At 49.9% G+C, this 18797-nt stretch overlaps 2 protein-coding genes across 7 annotated transcripts in view; one reads left to right on the top strand and one right to left on the bottom strand.

Moving 5' to 3' along the window:
- The window catches only part of ZMAT3 (zinc finger matrin-type 3), a 327537-nt gene that overhangs the window by 190877 nt on the left and 117863 nt on the right, over nt 1-18797 (bottom strand). The window lies entirely within an intron of this gene.
- Nucleotides 1-18797, top strand: part of KCNMB2 (potassium calcium-activated channel subfamily M regulatory beta subunit 2) — a 329491-nt gene that overhangs the window by 291735 nt on the left and 18959 nt on the right. For all 6 annotated transcript variants that reach the window (XM_081190650.1, XM_081190648.1, XM_081190652.1 and 3 more), the window contains 3 exons: nt 6922-7041; nt 12461-12631; nt 17432-17627. In XM_081190650.1, coding sequence (XP_081046776.1) covers nt 6922-7041; nt 12461-12631; nt 17432-17627 — 487 coding nt within the window. The remainder of the gene's footprint in view (nt 1-6921; nt 7042-12460; nt 12632-17431; nt 17628-18797) is intronic.

Below are 18797 nucleotides of genomic sequence, written 5' to 3'. Positions count from 1 at the left end.
ATTTCTTCAAGTAGCTCTTTATTAAGACAAGCTGGAATAGAACTGACTGCGAACAGCTCAGCCGGCCTGTATTTATAGGCAGCCGGCTGTCAACATTGTAACCACAACAGCTCAGAGTTCCCGCCTAAACTAACTGCCGCGGACCTGAGTGAAAACTATCTACAGACCTGAGTGAAAACTATATACAGTATCCCCCTGTTGGCCCAGGGTGAAACTACACTACATAACACCCCTCCCCACCGAGATAAGGCGTTAGTTACAATCGTAATGGTTTCCTTATATACAGCACTACGCGTAATGGTTCAATTAGGCACAAAAGCATATCGGTTACATTTCCCATACTTAGACCAACAGTGATACCTGTCCAACAACGTAGTCCTTTAAATGAGTTGGGCGCTTGGAAACTCTGCCAGACCGCCGGGGACTGGTAGCCAAGTCCGGAGGGCCACACAGTTCTCGCTGAGGCTGTGGTGCGACCCTAGGTGGCGTTGGAACCAACTCCCCTGGATCCGCTGCTGTGGGTGGAGCCTCCGCAAGTGGAGTGGTCTGAGTCTGTTCTGAGACGGCTTGGTTCGGCTCCACGCTGGCAGTTTGCGAGGGAGGTGTAGGTGGGGCCTCGCCATCTGTACGTGTCTCTTCTGGAGCCGCAAACGCAGTTGGGGGCACCTCGGTAGTGTCTAAGTCGCCAACCCTGCGCCTAAGCTGGTCTATGTGCCGTCGCCACAAACGTCCGTCTTCGAGTGCCACCTGGTATGAGCGAGGTCCAGTGACTCCCACTACTGTGGCTGGCACCCAAGGAATGTCCCCCACATAGTTCCGGGCAAAGACCTGGTTTCCTGGGACAAATGACCGTGGTGCGTTGGCACAGCCTGGGGGTTCAGCCACGGCAAAGTCTGGGTGTAGCCGGTCGAGCGGTGACCTGAGGCGGCGGCCCATAAGCAGTTCAGCAGGACTCCTCCCTGTGGCCGCATGAGGAGTGATGTGCTGCACGAACAAGTATTCGGCGACCCGCTCATGCCAGTCTCCCCGGTCCAGGCGCGCCAGTGCCTCTTTTGTCGAGCGCACCATTCTTTCCGCTTGCCCGTTGCTGGATGGATGAAAAGGTGCCATTAGGGCATGGCGGATGCCCAGTCCCAAAAGATACCGCTCAAACGTGCCTGACGTGAACTGCGGTCCGTTGTCAGAGACAAGGACATCAGGACACCCATGCGTTGCAAACAGGCCTCGCAGCACCCGGATGACAGCTTCGGTAGTGGTGGAGGGCATCAGGGCGACCTCCAGCCATTTGGAATAGGCGTCCACCACTACCATAAAGGTCCGGCCATGAAAGGGGCCAGCCAGATCGATGTGCACCCTCGACCAGGGTGTCTTTGGCATCTCCCAGGTGTGTCCCTTAGCTGCCGGTGGTGCAGGCCTCGACTCTTGGCACGCTTGACAGGCGGATACCCAGGCAGTGATGGCATCGTCCATATTAGGCCACCAGACGTAACATCGAGCCAACGCCTTCATTTTGACAATTCCCGGGTGGCCAACGTGCAGAGCCTCCAGGACGCGCTGACGGAGTCCCTGGGGAATCACGACGCGGTCTCCCCACAGCAGACAGCCGCGATGAGCTGAGAGTTCATGTTGTCTGGTTGCGAAGGGCTGGAACTCCGATGCAAAAGGCCCTTGTGGCCACCCCCTCCACACCCAGTTGAGCACCCGGCTGATGGTGCGATCCTGGGCAGACGCGGAGGCCACAGTGGCAGCCGATACAGGCGCTGCCGGAAGATCCTCAATCAGAAGGAGCGATGAAGCTGGAGCCGGGTCTTCCACAAATGCTGGAAGAGGGCAACGGCTGAGGGCGTCGGCATGGCCCATCGATTTCCCCGGGCGATGGATGAGCTGGTAGTGGTAGGCAGCCAGGAAAACAGTCCATCGCAGCATGCGTGGTGAGAGGACCGGTGGAGTTGGACGATCACCGGCAAGGAGGCCCAGGAGTGGCTTGTGGTCAGTGATGAGGTCAAAAGTCCTGCCATAGAGGTATTCATGGAACCTCTTCACTCCAGCCACAAGTGCCAATGCCTCCTTGTCGAGCTGGCTGTAATTCCGTTCCGCCGGAGATAGTGTCCTGGAAAAGTAGGCGAGCGGTGCTTCTCTTCCATCTGGAAAACGGTGACTAAGGACAGCACCGATGCCAAAAGGTGAGGCGTCGCAGGCAAGGACCAGTGGTCTGGATTCACTGTACTGTACCAGCACACTGTCTGAAGAAAGGAGAGCCTTGACCGCGTTGAAGGCCGCCGTCTCTCGATGACCCCAGGCCCAAGGCGTCTTAGTGCTAAGGAGTCGGTGAAGAGGCTCAGCCACAGTGGCTTTGTGGGGCAGGAACATGTTATAAAAGTTCAGCAGCCCCAGGAATGCCTGCAACTCCGTTTTGTCCTTCGGGGTGGGGGCCTGCTGGATAGCGCGGATCTTGGATGTGGTTGGATGAAGGCCGGAGGCATCGATAAGATAGCCCAGGAACTCTACCTGTGGAACGGCAATCAGGCACTTCTCCCTCTTTACCTTGAGCCCGGCCTCCTGGAACCTGGTCAGCACGGCACGGAGGCGCTCGAACAGCTGCTGGTGTGATTCTGCAGACACCAAGACGTCATCAAAATATGGTACCACGCCCGGAAGGCCTTGCAGGAGACGCTCCATAAGGCTTTGGAAGATGCCAGGAGCCACACTCACCCCGAACTGCAACCGGCGGCAACGGAATGCCCCCCGGTGGGTGACGATCGTCTGGGCTTCAGCAGTGGCATCATCGACTGGCAGTTGTTGATAGGCTTGGGCAAGGTCCAGCTTAGCGAAGACCTTACCCTCACCCAGGGAATGCAGCAGGTGTTGGACAACAGGAACCGGATAAGCGTGCTGCTGAAGTGCCTTGTTGATTGTGCACTTGTAGTCAGCGCAGATTCTCACCGACCCATCTGGCTTGACAGGCGTGACGATGGGGGTTTCCCACTTTGCGTGGTCAACGGGCTCCAAAACTCCTTGGGCGATCAGTTTGTCCAGTTGTTCGTCCACCTTAGCCTTGAGAGCAAAGGGAACCCGGCGTGGCTTAAGCTTGATGGGGGCGACTTGTGGATCAAGGCTAAAGGAGATGGGCGTACCAGTATATTGTCCCAAGGTGCCGTCAAAAACCTCGGCAAAGTCTTTGACCAGACCCTCAGTCTCTGCGTTAGAGATGCAGTTGATGCCGGTGACTTCCAGGCCGAGGGCATCAAACCAGTCTAGCCCTAGGAGGCTTGGCCGCTGACCTTCGACCACCACCAACCGGAGCAGGCCCGAAAAATCCTTGAAGGCGATCCGGAACCGGCCAACGCCTACCACGGGAATGTCGTTTCCCTGGTAGTCTCTCAGGTGTACGCGGTGAGAGTCGAGTTGCCTTTTGGATACTCTGGGTACCAGTCTTTTGATGGTGCTCCATGACACGACGGACAGGGCAGACCCGGTGTCGATCTCCATGTCACATGGAGCTCCTTCAATGAGCACCGTGACGTTCAGCTTGCGTCGCGTAGACGAGTCGGTTTGGCCAATCGTGGTTCCAGACGGGCAGCGGCAGTTGGTGAGAGCGAAACAACTTTCCTTGGCAGACTGGAGTGAAGACTTGAACTTGCGAGTCGATGAAGGGGGGGTGTCAGACGGAGCCGATCGGCAGACCTTAGCGATGTGGCCCCTTCTGGAACACCTCCTACAGATGGCGTCTCTGAATCGACACTTGGCACGGGAATGGTCGCCTCCGCAGCCAGCACATTCCGGTTGGCCCTTGAACTTCTGTTGGAGCTTCCGGCGCTCCCGCTTTGTCTGGTGCACGTCATCGTCTTCACTGGAGGATGCCTCATCACTGCTGGCCTCTTCATGATGCACCGGAACTGGCCCCCTAGCAAGACGCGGGCTGCTGGACTTGCGGATCTCCTGGGCGGAGCGTTCAGCAGCTTCTGAGGCCACAGCCTCCTCAATGGCTTTCTGTAGCGTGAGGTCTGGCTTGGCTAGGAGACGCCGTTGCAGATGGATGTCCCGGACTCCGCAGACGATTCGATCCATCAGGGCATCGTCTAAGTCTCGGAACTCACAGTGCATTGCAGCCTGTCGCAGGGCGGTGGCGTAGTTGTTGATTGACTCCCCCTCTGCCTGGTTCCGGTGGTAGAACGCATGGCGGGCAGCAATCTTGGACGGCCTTGGTGCGTAGTGGTTGCGGAGCTTCTCTTGGATCGTGTCCCATGGTGTTGCCTGGACTGCTTCAGGCGCAACCAATGCTCGGGCCGTCTCAAACACCTCAGGCCCACAGAGGCTGAGAAATAGGCCCCGCTTCCGATCCACTGATACTGCTGTCAGCTCGTTGGCTTGGAGGTAGCAGTCGAACCGAGCGAGGTAGGAGTCCCATGACTCAGAGGCTGGCGCAAACGGCGGTAGAGGCACAAGTGAAGCCATGATTCCGATGCCGGCGTGAAGGGCGATGGATGGAACACAGTGCTCTAGCCAGAACAGTCAGCTCTGAATTGGTTCTGCCCAGTGATTTCGCTCAGTGATTTCGCTCTGTGATTCAGCTCAGTTCAGAGGCTGGCCGCATCTGGCTGTGCTCTGATGTCCATCCATCCCACCCTCGTCGCCAGTATTAAGTAGTGGGTTGACATAGCAGCCGGCACAGCGATTTCTTCAAGTAGCTCTTTATTAAGACAAGCTGGAATAGAACTGACTGCGAACAGCTCAGCCGGCCTGTATTTATAGGCAGCCGGCTGTCAACATTGTAACCACAACAGCTCAGAGTTCCCGCCTAAACTAACTGCCGCGGACCTGAGTGAAAACTATCTACAGACCTGAGTGAAAACTATATACAGTATCCCCCTGTTGGCCCAGGGTGAAACTACACTACATAACACCGCATACCAAACATAAGAAAGGTGGAGCTGGACCAGACCTCAGTGCATCCAGTCCAGCAAGCCATTATCAATGGCAGCCAGCCTGATGCTTGTGAGTTGCTTACAAGCAGGGCATCATGAACAACACAATAGCCTGGTTGGCTTTACAGAGGACAGCCTTGTGTTTGAAGGGCTGTCAGGATGACAGGCCTCTGTTTGAAGGACTTCTCTGTTTATGGTTGGGGTGGCCACATCTCAGCCGCCCAGGATCCCAGGCCCCATGGGGAAGGGGGTTATGGGCATAAGAAGAAGGATATTCTTCTCTTCTACCCTCCCTTTCCCCATTTGACATACTCGTCACCACCAAGTAAGAGATTAATTATTTGCCAGTCTGCCAGACCCTCCAAGTGTTCCCTACTTTCCATGAACAGGCCCAGATTGACGGAAGCTTCCCCAGTTTCTGATTTTATCCCAGAATGCCCCACTTTTCCTTAGGACGTTCCTCTTTTCATCGGAAAAATGTGGAAGGGTATGGGGTTATCCACCATCACCACCCTCCAGTCATCTGTGTTGGGAAAAAGCACCAAGGCAAAAGCCAGCTCCAGATGGCTGGAATGCAAAACAGGATGTTGTGTTTTGCAGATGTACTGTTGGAGAAAAGGTGGAGCCTATTCTCTGTACTGAGCACCGGATGTTAGCTCAGAGTGTCATGTGACCTGTGCTGGAAGTACGGGGGTGGAGTTGAGCAAGATACTAACAATCTGAAGGCAGCCCTGTATAGGGAAGGTTGTTTTTTTTAATGTTTTATTATGTTTTCATATATGTCGGAAGCTGCCCAAAGCGGCTCAGACAACCCAGTCAGATGGTCGGGGTATAAATAATAAAATTATTGTTATGGAAAAGGACGTCCCTATTTTCATTGCAGAAATGTTGGAGGGCATGGAGATGCGGCTAGGGAATAGCAAAGAACTTGAAAGGAAACAGTGTTTATTATTATTTTATTTATTTATATATTTATTTATACCCCGCCCATCTGGCTGGGTTTCCCCAGCCACTCTGGGAGGCTTCCAACAAATATTAAAATACAGTAATGCATCAAACATTAAAAGCTTCCCTAAACAGAGCTGCCTTCAGATGTCTTCTAAAAGTCTGGTAGTTGTTGTTCTCTTTGACATCTGGTGGGAGGGCGTTCTAAGCCACCACCGAGAAGGCCCTCTGCCTGGTTCCCTGTAACTTGGCTTCTCGCAGTGAGGGAACCGCCAGAAGGCCCTCAGAGCTGGACCTCAGTGTCCGGGCAGAATGATGGGGGTGGAGACTGGACCAAGGTGGTTTAGGGCATTAAATGTCAGCACCAACACTTTGAATCATGCTCGGAAACGTTCACCTTGCAGGTAGTCATTGAGCACTTGTCAAAATTGCTGTGACCTCCCTCCTCCACCAAACCGCTGCCAATCAGAGGATCATCATCCAGGAGATGGACTTTAACCACAACTTAAGCATCACCGCAGCTTTGGCAACAGATCAGTGCATTCAGAATACACAGCAGATCCAGCATAATTGTTGTAATTCTTACGGTTGCTTAGAGCAAATGTATAAACAGAGGCTCCCATCAGGAAGCAACAGGGAGCAGGCAAGGCTTGCAAAGGCAGGCAGGAGAAGTGAAACATTTAGGGGCCATATTTAACCATGACAGGGTTTACTATACAAATTATTTCTCTTTTTTAAGCCACACTTGAGAAGGCGTCAGAGCAAGGTGTTGTTAAGTCTGATAGAGGTTGGAGGGGAAAGAACGGTCCAGGAGAAGAAGGAGAAGATAATAATTTAATGTCACTTGAACCTGCTGGATGGAATGGGAAATAGGAAGTTCATCCCTGGTGTTTCGCACATTACCTGGAATCACCTAAAAGCCATTCGACACAGAGCAGGGCCTGCAAACATTGGACAATCCAACCAGGATTTGCCGCTTGGGTTTGAGGGATGCGATGGGGCCCATCAGGGTCTCAGCACGTGGTGATGGTGGCTGTCTGTTGCTTTCTAGGTCCTACCACCATCCCTCCAGGACCTCCACAGTAAGGAGAGGCAGCGGAGACCAATCCTCTAAGATGTTCATTTGGACCAGTGGGAGGAGCTCCACGTCGTACAGACACGACGAAAGAAGGTACGTGGCGTCTGTAGGCTGCTTTGAAATGTAAGATTGCCTTCCTTTAGGCCCACTTGCAGCCCGAAAGGTGGATGGGAGGAGAATGAAGCTGTGAACACATCATACATTTAAGCATACACACACACACCCAAAAAGAAACCTGGGAACTAGTTTGCTTAGGGTGCTGGAAATTCTTTGGGGTGCTTTTGAGTAGGTCAGTTTATATCTATGCTTCAAAATGTGCTTTAAATGAATGGTGCCCACGCAGCCTTCTGCTGGTTTTTTCCTCTTTAGCTTGTGCAAGCGTCAGTCTAAAGCACCTATTGGCTAGTGCTGGTGCCATCACCAGCCAACAAGTTATTCCTTCCCTTCCTCTGTTCCACACTCTTTTAAAAAGTTTTTTTAAAAAAAAGTTTTGAATTTCTGCTGCCTTTTTAAAAAAGAGACAGAACATTCCTGCCATATCACTACTTTTAAAAAAAAAGGTTTAACAGATTCTGCTTCTCCACTGCCATTCAGAACTGCCCCATCCGTTCAGAGACGTTTTGTCCTTGTCGTGGGGAGATAATTTTGTGGGGTTTTGGTAGAAGGAGGTTGTTCTGTGAAATGCTCTCCCCTCCCCCCAACACCGAACACATCTGTGCCACCATCTGACAGTGCGCAATTCGGATGGTACCAGTACGGTAATTTATCAGAGAACTAACTCAAAGTGGGCCTTGCTCTCACTGTACGTTAGGGATGGGGAACCTGAGGCTCAGGGGGGAAATGCGAAACAAACACACACACATCCAGGCCACATTCCCTCCCAAGCCATGTTCCTCGCCAGCCTGGTTTTGTAGCCTCCAAGAGTGTTCCTACCTGGCTGGAATGCAGCCTTGAACTCCGATAATGCTGCTTCCTTGCACTGGCGGAGGAAGAGGAGTGCGGGGGGAGCACACTGCCCCCGGCGGCGTGATCCCGGTTGGGTGCCATTGTGGCTGTGTCCCCCCCCCCCCGCCTGCACTGGGTGCCATGTCCCCACAGGCGGTGTGCCTGTTGAAAAAACGCCCCCAGGAAGGGTGCCACCTTCCCCAGACTCTCTCCGGTGGTCACTCTCTGGCTGGAATCCTCCCTCAGTCCAGAGAGACCGGTAATAAGCGACCCCTCCCTCCTGAGAGGAGCACACTCGTCTTCTGGCATTCCCTGACAGAAGAAACAGTCCGTAGGCTAACACACTACTTTATTAAGACTGTACAACACGGAGCTAATACAAGCATGTCTGCTCTCCTGAGCAGCTACGGCTCGACTCTCAAGCTTCTACCTCAGAAGTGAAAGTACGTTCTCAAGTTACACGCTGAGAACCGAGCACTGAGAACCAGCTGAGACTTCCTGTCTCACGCTCAGACACATCACATGATGTAAACAATGTGCTGCTACCTCGCAGCTGGTGGGAACTCAATTCCCAACATCGCCATGCCCCTGAGGGCAGCGCCCCATGCCCCAAGGACACACGCCCCGCCCCTGGGGGCAGCGTGCCACGCCCCCGGGATGCACACCAGCCCCGCCCCCGCCTGCTCTCCGCCCCCCAGTGCCAGAGCATGAAGTTCCGTCACTGTTTCCTTGCCCGAATGAAGGATAGAGAAGGGTGCATGAGTGTTTGTAGAAATTAGCCCTAACGGTCAAAGGTAAAATTTGCATTAATAGCTCCACCCACTTTTGCCTGTGGCCCCTCCTACCACTGGTATGTGGCCCCCAGAAAGGAAAGTGGCCCTTGAATTCCCTTCCCCTGCTTTATGCAGACACCACCCCTCTCTCCTCTATGCTCTGGCACACCAGGAGGGCTAGGCGGGCAAGTGACGTGAATCTTTCACTGCTTCTCAGGTTTTGGAGACACTCTGAAGCAGCGAGGATCTCGCTGCATGAAATATAGGGCTGCTTCCTTCTATCTCCCGTGTCAGAGGGCAGGCGCACCAGCTTTGGGGTGGCCGGTTGCACATGCATGACGTCACAAGCGCAACACACACACACCCCAGTCCAGCCAGGCCTGCCAGGACACACGGACGTCCCTTTGAGAATCTCCAGAGCACCTTCCCAGAAGGCGCTCTGGTGATCGCGACGGGGAGTGTGGAGGGTTAAAGTCACCCTCCATGTCTCCTGCCACCACCTGACATGCTGGGGCTCACCCAGGGGTGACGGTAGTGCCAGAGGTGGCAGGGGGTGGTGGTCCCGTCAATATTGGAGGGGCTCAGCCCCCTGCATAGAAATCCTTCTGCCCTATATAGCTGGTGCACCTGTCAGAAGGTTTGGTGGTGACCAGTAATGGATGGGTAACAGCAAATAACTGCTGGCTACCAAGGCAAAGTGTGTGGGTCCCTGTTTCCTAACTAATGACCTATCAGGTATTGTGAGTGGCAGAAGAGTGGAGCTCCACTTATTGCCAATAAACTCCTTAGCCTTTCTCCTACCACTCATCTATCGATGGAGCCATTCATCCAGAGGCTGGAGTAAGGATTGCTTTCTTCTTCACCCAACCACATGCTGCATTTAGGGTAGTGAGGACACCTGAGTGAGGGGAGATCAAGGGCAAGACCTGCTCCATGTTCCTGGTGTCTTTCAGCTTTGGAAAATAAGGTTGCTCCTTCCTGCATTGCCTTCATCCACACAGCCTCAGGTTGGGCTTTCTTGTTGGTCATACAAGAGCACAACACAGAGCTACAGTGGAACCTCGGGTTGCGAACGTGATCCATGCAGGAGGCACGTTCGCAACCCACAGCAATCGCAACCTGCAGCGCCGCGTTTGCGTATGTACATGACGCAATTTGGTGTTTCTGCGCATGCGCGAGCGCCGAAACCCAGAAGTAACCCGTTCTGGTACTTCTGGGTTTTGGCATGTCTGTAACCTGAGAACACGTAACCCGAAGCGTCTGTAACCCGAGGTACCACTGTATATTGAATCCTATCTGATGGCCCAGCAGTGTCCTCAAGGGCATTTGCCAACTATATTACATATAAAAATGGATTTAATTGCACAGCAATAAAGTCAAACAGATAATAGAACAGCTACATCCGGTAAAAGGCAGCTTGCAAACAGCAGACACACGCAGTAACTATCACCGCCCGCTTTGGGATGTAACCAGGTCATAGAACCAACCTTCTAAATGTCAAAAGGTAACAAGCCAGGCAAGTCTCTCTAAGGAACAAAACTGGCAAGCAGGGAGCCAGCGCTGAAAAGGTCCTGCTCCTTCCATTATCTTCATTTGGCTGTTGCCCTCAGAACAAGGGCTCATCAGGTGACTTAATTATATAGGGATATTACTACTCTGAGGAGGAGGTAGAGGATAGTAGGCCTCAAATCTCATAGTCAAGAACCACTGTTCCCGCTATGCCTGCTATTCGTCTCCCTGGCTGGCCAAATTTTATGTTTTGGTCAAGGGGCCAGGTTTGGGTGAAGGGCTGCCAGTTGCTGACCCTCAGGCTTTGCCTTTAAGGTGCTTCGCAATCAATTAATAGGTTTCTGGTTGAGAGTGCTTGGTTTTCCAGGGCCAAGCAAAGCACCACAATTCTTTACACACGAGCTGGGCTTTCCATCGCCTTGTTGATGGATGCTTTCTTCTACTTACCTGCCAGTTATTCTCTCTCTCTCTCTCTTTCTTTATTACTTTTTCCTCTGTGCGTTTCATGGCTCATAGCCCCCTCGTAGAAAGACGCTTGCGGCCCTTTTCAATTAGCAGTCTTGTTTCTCAGCCGTCCCTTCGAATCCCGTTTACATTCCGGTGACGTTGTTGACTGACTGCACTGTGCCTGTTTTATGTCTACAGAGTGACACAAGTTATGTCGCGCGATGGGCTTAATGTTCCAGAACGGCATGACAATTGTTGCCTTTCTTGCCTGCTCTCATTTGGTAACGACGCAAATTCTCGATAGCAAGCTATCATGGTTAAATACATTTTGATAAATAGCCATAGCCGGGCAACGCTTGCTTACATCACTTCACCAAAGGAAATGAAGCTCACCTTACGCAGTCTAGCATACATTGCACTAAATAATATTCTTAACCTGGTAGCCAGAGAAAGGTGCAGTCCTAAGGCTATATCCAACAGGATGAGTGGGAGGGTTAGGATCCGGTGGATCTCTAGCTATGCCCACGTCAATATCCAGCTAACGCCTCCTATCCGTGCAAGGATTCCCACTTGTACAACAGGGGTTTCCCCTGTCAAGACTCAAGGTGAGCTGAACGTATTATGGAGGGGGAGCTGAAATGGAGCCAACATTTTTGGCAACATCCCTGCGTTTCTGATCAGGCTCAGAGCCACCTGATTCTTGCAAAAAGTGGCGTCCCCGCAGCCCCAGGTTCAAACCCTGGAATCTCCAACTTTAAAAGGATCCTCCTGTCATAAGTGTCAAGGGAGACCCTCTGCCTGCAAGCCTGGAGAAAATGGACAATATGGGGTTCAATGGGTTCAGGCCACTTCCTGTGTCCCTCTTCTGTTGATTTCTTTTACATTTGAAGCACTGTATTTTATTCTTATCATTTTATTCCTATAATTTAGATATCCTGTCCTTCTAGTTCACAATATACTCAAGGCAGCTCGGAAGGATTTAACATATCATAAAATGGAATAATCAAGCAAATCCCAGCAGTAAAACAGGGATGAGTAAAAAGTAGCAGTCAATTTCAAAAAGCATTAAGAGCCAGGACTTTTAAAAAAATATATCCAACTAAAATAAAAGTTTTCAAAGCTCACTTGCAAGTGGGCAACCATGCGGTCTGGCAGCCATTCTCTCCTGGGAGGCTGTTTCACAATCCGGGAGCCACCACCGAAAAGGCTTTGTTCCTTTTTGGTGGAGGATACATAGAGAGGTGCTTCAGTAAGATACTTAGATTTCCAACCACTGAGGGCTCAAAACCAGCACTGTGAATTGAGCAACTGGTCAAGTTGATGAAGGACCAGTGAAATATGAGCCAATCTGTTGGCACCAGCCAACCACATTCAGCGACCACATTCTGGACAATTTGGAATTTTCAGACTATTGTTAAGGGAAGCCCCACATAAAGCACATTTCAGTAATGCAGCCAGGAAATTTGTGCAACGCGAAAAGCAGGGTCCAGCTTTGAGGCCTGCCATTCAGTCGCAGAACACATTTTGCAAGATGCTCCCGTGAGATTGCTCTAGTGTGAGTGATTTAGGCCTTTGCAACCAATCTGCAAATCATCCCTCTCTACAGCTGAAAACATTTCATCGACAGATGTCTGTGGCACATTTCGGGTGCCAGTGATTTCTTCCCCCCCCCCCCCACGACCAGGTCTGAGCAAACTGTTTAGGAAACATCAGCTGTGGAAACCTTACAAGCCTGCTCTCCCGTGAGACAGGCCCTGGCAGCGGAACTGTCAGTCCTTTTAGAGGGTTTATTGATTAAGTGTGAACTCCACATAAGAATGTATTGTTTTCAACCTCAGAAATATTTACCAAAAAATCAGGGATCATGATCTGCTGGACAAAAGGAAAACAGTCACCGCTCTCAAAGCAGGGGAGGACCGGGCCATACTGCTGGGACTGACTATGATGGTGTGTTCGATTATGATGTACTTCCTCCTGGGAATCACGCTGCTGAGGTCATACATGCAAAGGTAAATGCTTTTCCCCTCTCACACACACAGTAAAATTGTTTTGAGGGGGGGAGCAAGGCTGAGGGGTGAACAATTGGATAAGGAGCTAGTGGAACTACCTGGCTTTGTTACTAAGGGGTAATGTGGGTCTGAGATGCTGTGGGGCATACCCTCCAACATTTATCCAATGAAAACAGGGACGTCCCATTCCATAATGATAATTTTACTATTTATACCCCACAAACCTTACTGGGTTGCCCCAGCCACTCTGGGCAACTTCCAACATATATAAAAATATAATAAAACATTAAACCTTTAAAAAAACTTCCCTCTACAGTCAAACCTCGGTTGCTGAACACCTCCATTTTGGAACGTTTTGGCTCCCAAACGCTGAAAACCCAGAAGTAACTGCTCCAGTTTTTGAATGATTTTTGGAAACCGAACTGTTTTTCATTTTTTCTCCATTGACTTTGCAGCCAGCCCATTGATCCTCAGTTTTTGAACTTTTCGGAAGCCTAATGGTCTTCCGGAACGGATTAAGATCGAAAACCGAGGTTCCACTGTACAGGATTGCCTTCAGACGGCTCAGGGGTCGGATAACTCCATGCCCTACCCAACATTTCCCTAATGAAAATAGGGATATCCTACCATACCCTCCAACATTTCTCCAATTAAAACAGGGACGTCCTAAGGAAAAGCGGGACCTTCCGGCATCAAATCAGAAACCGGGACAGCTTCTCTAAATCAGGGACGTCCCTGGAAAATAGGGACACTTCGACAGTGAAATTGGCATGTTGTGAATTTTGGGCAAATGACCATGTGAAGGACACTTGTAGAAGTGTGAGCTTTGTGGGTGCTGAAGCAGTCACACCATTCCTTCAACACTGTATAAATCATTTAATAATAATTATTTTTAATTAATTAATTAATTGTACCCCACCCATCTGGCTGGGCTTCCCTAGCCACTCTGGGAGGCTTCAAACAAAATATTAAAATGCAGTGATCCATCAAACATTAAAACCTTCCCGAAACAGGGCTGCCTTCAGATGTCTTCTAAAAGTCTGGTAGTTGTTGTTCTCTTTGACATCTGTTGGGAGGGTGTTCCAGAGGGCGGGGGCCACTACCGAGAAGGCCCTCTGTGTGATTTCCTGTAACTTGGCTTCTTGCAGTGAGGGAACCGCCAGAAAGCCCTTGGCACTGGACCTCAGTGTCCAGGCGGAACGATGGGGGGTGGAGACGCTCCTTCAGGTATACAGGACTGAGGCCATTTAGGGCTTTAAAGGTCAGCACCAACACTTTGAATTGTGTTCAGAAACGTACTGGGACTATTTCCACAATAGTCCTTCATTCAAACATTCTATGGTTGATTGCACTGCATTGCATTTATATATGCTTTTTCTGCCAAGACACCCAAGGTGGTTTACATAAATAAATGTTATAAAATGTCAAGTTGGCCCGAAGAGAGACGATTCCAGCTGGAGAAGGCCTCTCTCACTTTCTTCTTCCTTCCCATGGGGCAGATGATGTCAGTTGAGCGCCTATGAGCTTGAAGCATTTGCTGTGATACAGAGTTGGAAAGGTTGCCACCAAATACTTGAACCACCAAACAAGCAGGGCACTTTATTTATTGATAGTGTACAACTAAACCTAGAAGAAAAATGGCTGCCATTCTGGGGTGCACTTCTCGTATCCGGTTACACTGTGTTCCCCCTATGCAAAACGAAGCATCACTTCAGTTCCTACTCTACTCTAGAGCAGGCCTGGCTCACTTAGGATCCATCTATTCATTTACAATATAGGGTTGTGTTTTCATTTTAAAAGTGGCACAGGACACCCCTCACAGCAACGGAGACATGGGCAGAGCTTGCTACCACAACAGTACTCAGTTCCTAGTGGGGGGATTTAGCCTCATATATTTCATCTCCTTCCTTTGTCATTGTTTAGCCTTGGATTAAGCGGCACAGCAGAGAAATGAAAAGATTTGGCAGCCTTTCCCTCACAGTATGAGGTTTCGGCTAATATCCTTATCGGCTAATCTATGTCCCACTGAAGTCCATAAAACGTTGAGCGTCTATCACCGCAAAATACAGCCCTGGCCTAATTCAGCAGGGAGCGGCAGTAATAATCAGCGGCCTAGAGAAAACTATAAGCTTTCAAATGGAAGGAAAATGGAAGTTTAATTTGTAAAAAGGATCAAGCTATTTTGCAGCACTTTGAGGGATTATTTCTTCCTTCTGGTGTAAGACTAATGCCTTCCTCCTCACAAGTGGAAATCCTGCTGATCTATGTAATAATTTTCCTCAAAGTGAGACACTCACTACATATCCTAGCAATAATTTTGCTAGGGATGAGATCACTTGTGTGTTTTTTCTGCTTCATCTTTCCTGCAGCCCTTCTGCTTGCTTGCTCCCCATAGGCATCTTGTGTTATGGGGGTGCTGGATAAGATGGGTCAGTGACCTGACCCAGTGAGGCTTTTCTTTGGTTCTTAAATTATTGGGGTTCTTTGTCTTCAAAACAGACTTGGACCAGATAGGCCTTCAAACAGAGGCTGGCTTCAGTTGGAAGACTGTCCCAGCCCTTCAGATGGAGGCATGTCCTAGGACATGTTGCCATCCCGTTGAATTTATCTGACCCCTTTTTAAAGCCATAAACAACCCCCCACACAGACACAAAACATTCTGCCTCACTGGGATCTTGTCAGACTCCACTACTTTCTAGACCGTATGATGCTTTGATATTCATGGAAGGAGTCTGGAGTGCCATGTGGGTTAACAACATCACCAGTGATTGCAGAGGAATAATTTGACCTTAACTGTAATTGGCAGGGATGTCTAATTAAGGATCCCTGAAAAGAGGGTGGTTTTGGAATTTAAATACCACTGGCTTCCTAGCCAGGTTTCTCTCTAAAGGTTTCTGAGGCACAACAGTTTCTACAGATCTTTGCTGAAATGATTTAGGAAACGTTACTCAAATTATGGGGAGAAGGGAGAAGGAAGCTGTCATTTGTAACATGGCCTGCAGTTTTGGGCTACGTAAACCTGAGCACAGGGAGACTTGCATCAGCATTAGCAGGGCTGTCTTCAGCATATGCAGGGCCGGGGTACAAAGACCCACCCACACACACCCTAGGTTGCCCAGTCCCAGGCGTGCAGGAGGGCAGAGCCGGCTGGCCACCTCAGCATCTCACTGGCTTGGTCGCCCCCGAACTCATAGCACAGAGCCGCCTGCAGCAGAAGAGCCTGCCATGGCTCTCCGACCGACAAGCGGGCTCTTCCCGAGACTCAACTCGCGGGCTCTGGACTCTCGGCCTGGCGCCCCTGAGATCTCGGCGCCTGAGTGCGCTGCACCCCTAGCGCCTATGGGTAAGATGGCCCTAAGCATTAGGAGGAATAGGTCATACCTTCCAACCAGGGCTTTTTTCCGGCTGAAACTAAAGGGAACGCAGTTCCGTCACCTCTCAGGTGGGCGCCATTACCATTATAAGAAAACAAGGGAGGCGGTTGTGGTGAGTTCCAGCAACTCTTTTTCTAGAAAAATAGCACTGCCTCCGACATATCTCTGATTAAATAGGGATGTCCTGCCATACCCTCCAACATTTATCGCATGAAAATAGGGGCGTTCTAAGGAAAAGTGGGACGTTCTGGGATCAAATCAGAAACCGGGAAGGCTTCTGTAAATCTGGGACTGTCCCTGGAAAATAGGGACACTTGGAGGGTTGGATCGTTTTTAAAAGCCAAACCAGTTGAAGAGATAGATTAGATAGATAGATGATAGATAGATAGATAGATAGATAGATAGATAGATAGATAGATAGATAGATAGATAGATAGATGATGGATAGATAGATAGATAGATAGATAGATAGATAGATAGATAGATAGATGATAGATAGATGATAGATAGATATAGACAGACAGACAGATATCCCAAACACCTGTGAATGTTTAGCAGAAACCTGTCATAAGCAGACAGAGTTGAATGAAGCAGACAAAACCCAGAGAGAAAATTCTGGTAAAATTGTATGAAATAACATAAGAAGAGCCCACAGGATTAAGCCCATTAATGGCCCATCTAGTCTAGCACCCTGTTCTCACAGTGGTCAACGACATGCCTGTGGGAAACCTGCCCTCAGGATTCCAGCACAAGAGCCCTCTCCCTCTGTGGTTTCCAGCAACTGGCATTCAAAAGCATTGCTGCCTCCAGCTGGAAGCCATTGGTAGCCTCATTCTCCCCCAACAATTTTTCCAATCCTCTTTTCAAGCCATCTAGGGAGGGAGAAAAACTTCGTTTTGGTGGCTCTTTTCTCAGCCTTATTTACTTATCTAATTGCCATTTTGTGGTTCGCCTCAGGTTTTCCCAGACCACGTCCTGGAATCAGGCAACAAAATGTCATCAACAACTTTGGACACCCGCCCCCTAAAAAAAAAACAACTCAACAATTTTGTCCTGGTATTCACTTTGGGGAATATGGCAACCCTACTAAATGTCCTGGGCTGGTCCTGAATGGATTACATTCAAAAACCAAGGTACCACTGTAATAGTTGCAATAGTAATAGACAGCATAAAAATAATCATAATAACAGTCCCCACCCCTTTAACAGGCCATAGATTATTTAATGGCCAAAGTCAGCATGTATAGCCATTTATAATAGGTCAACAACAGTACTTTGAATTCAGCCCAGAAACTAATTGGCTGCCCATGGTGTTACATGCTCAAACCATCTTGTTCTGGTGAGCAATCTGGCCACGGAATTTTGCGGTATTCCAATCTTTTAAGCCTTTTCTCTGTCCAAATTCTCTTTCCCTCTTTCCTGGCCAGTGTTTGGACAGCAGAGACGCAGTGCACGCTCCTCAACATCTCCATCACAGAAACCTTCAACTGCTCGTTCAGCTGCGGTCCGGACTGCTTGAAAACCTCTCAGTACCCGTGCTTGCAAGTGTACGTCAACGTATCGTCTTCGGGGCAAAAGTGCTTGCTTTACCACACAGAAGAGACAATGAAAATTAATTCTGAGGTAAGAACAAATCCAATTGCGCATCCATTTTCAGTGCAAATGGACTCGATATTTGCTAGGCAGGGGAGCTGGAGAACCTGTGGTCTTCCAAATGTTGCTGGACTGCAAGGCCCATTAATCCTGACCATTGACCATGCTGGCTTGAGGTGAAAGGAACTGGAGCACTTCGACATCTGGAAGGCCACAGGACCCCCATCCCTGGTTTATATTGACTGACAACAGCTCTATGGGTTCCAGGCTGTAGTTTTTCACAGCACTGCCAAGGGATTCCTGGATAGAGCCTGGGGCCTTTGGCATACAGAACATGTGTTCTGACGCCAAGCTACAGCCCTATTTCCTTCCATACTGAAAAGAGAACGAGCTTTACAATGCAGAGAGTATATATTTGTGTGTAGAACGCTGCCTGCTGGACTGCAAGTACATCTGTACCAATGCCACATTACCTGCACATCACAGCGCCGTTCTGTAATGTGCATCTCTCTCTCTCTCCAGATGGCTGTTTGTCTGTCTTCGTGCAAAGGGGCACAGTAGGTCCCTCAACTCTGCACAGATGATGTTCAGGCAAATGTATCTATTCATTATCTATACCCAGGCACTCAGAGATGCAGCGGTCCTTGTTACACAGAGATTTAATTGCCTGAGATAGGGTGAAATCAGATACTAGAGCCCAGATCCCAGTAATTGCTGGCAGATGTATAATTGCAAACGCCAGCATAACAAACGTTGGGTTAACAGCCTGTTTTGTGATGTTCCACTGGCACAGCAGGAGGTCCGCCCCACAGCAAGCACACACGGAGGCGCTGCGATGCTTCAGGCCTTTCTAGGCAATTGTTTCAACCGTTTTGCAATGAGAGCGCAGCTGCTCTTCAGTCATTGCAGCCGCTTCAGCATCTACAGCCAGTGCGTGAAGCTCACTGAGTGCATGGGGCGAGTCACTGCCACTCCACCTGCCTCACAGGATTGTTGTGAGAATAAAACGAGGGAGGAGGAAGAACCAGTGCTTTCCTTCAGTTCTGGCACCCCTCAGGTGGGCACCATTGAGGGCTGGCACCCCACCACCACCCGTTTCTTTCCTTTACATTCTTCTGAAAAACCCAAAATGAACATTTCAAGTCAAAATGGAAGACAGCCAGCGTGTGCAAGTCCACACATTTTTATAGATCTATGACT

Source organism: Podarcis bocagei (genome assembly GCF_964188305.1).
Source record: "Podarcis bocagei genome assembly, chromosome: 4".
NCBI lineage: Eukaryota > Metazoa > Chordata > Lepidosauria > Squamata > Lacertidae > Podarcis > Podarcis bocagei.
The sequence above is the reverse complement of the archived record's forward strand: the minus strand, read 5'-3'. Positions and strand labels throughout refer to the sequence as shown.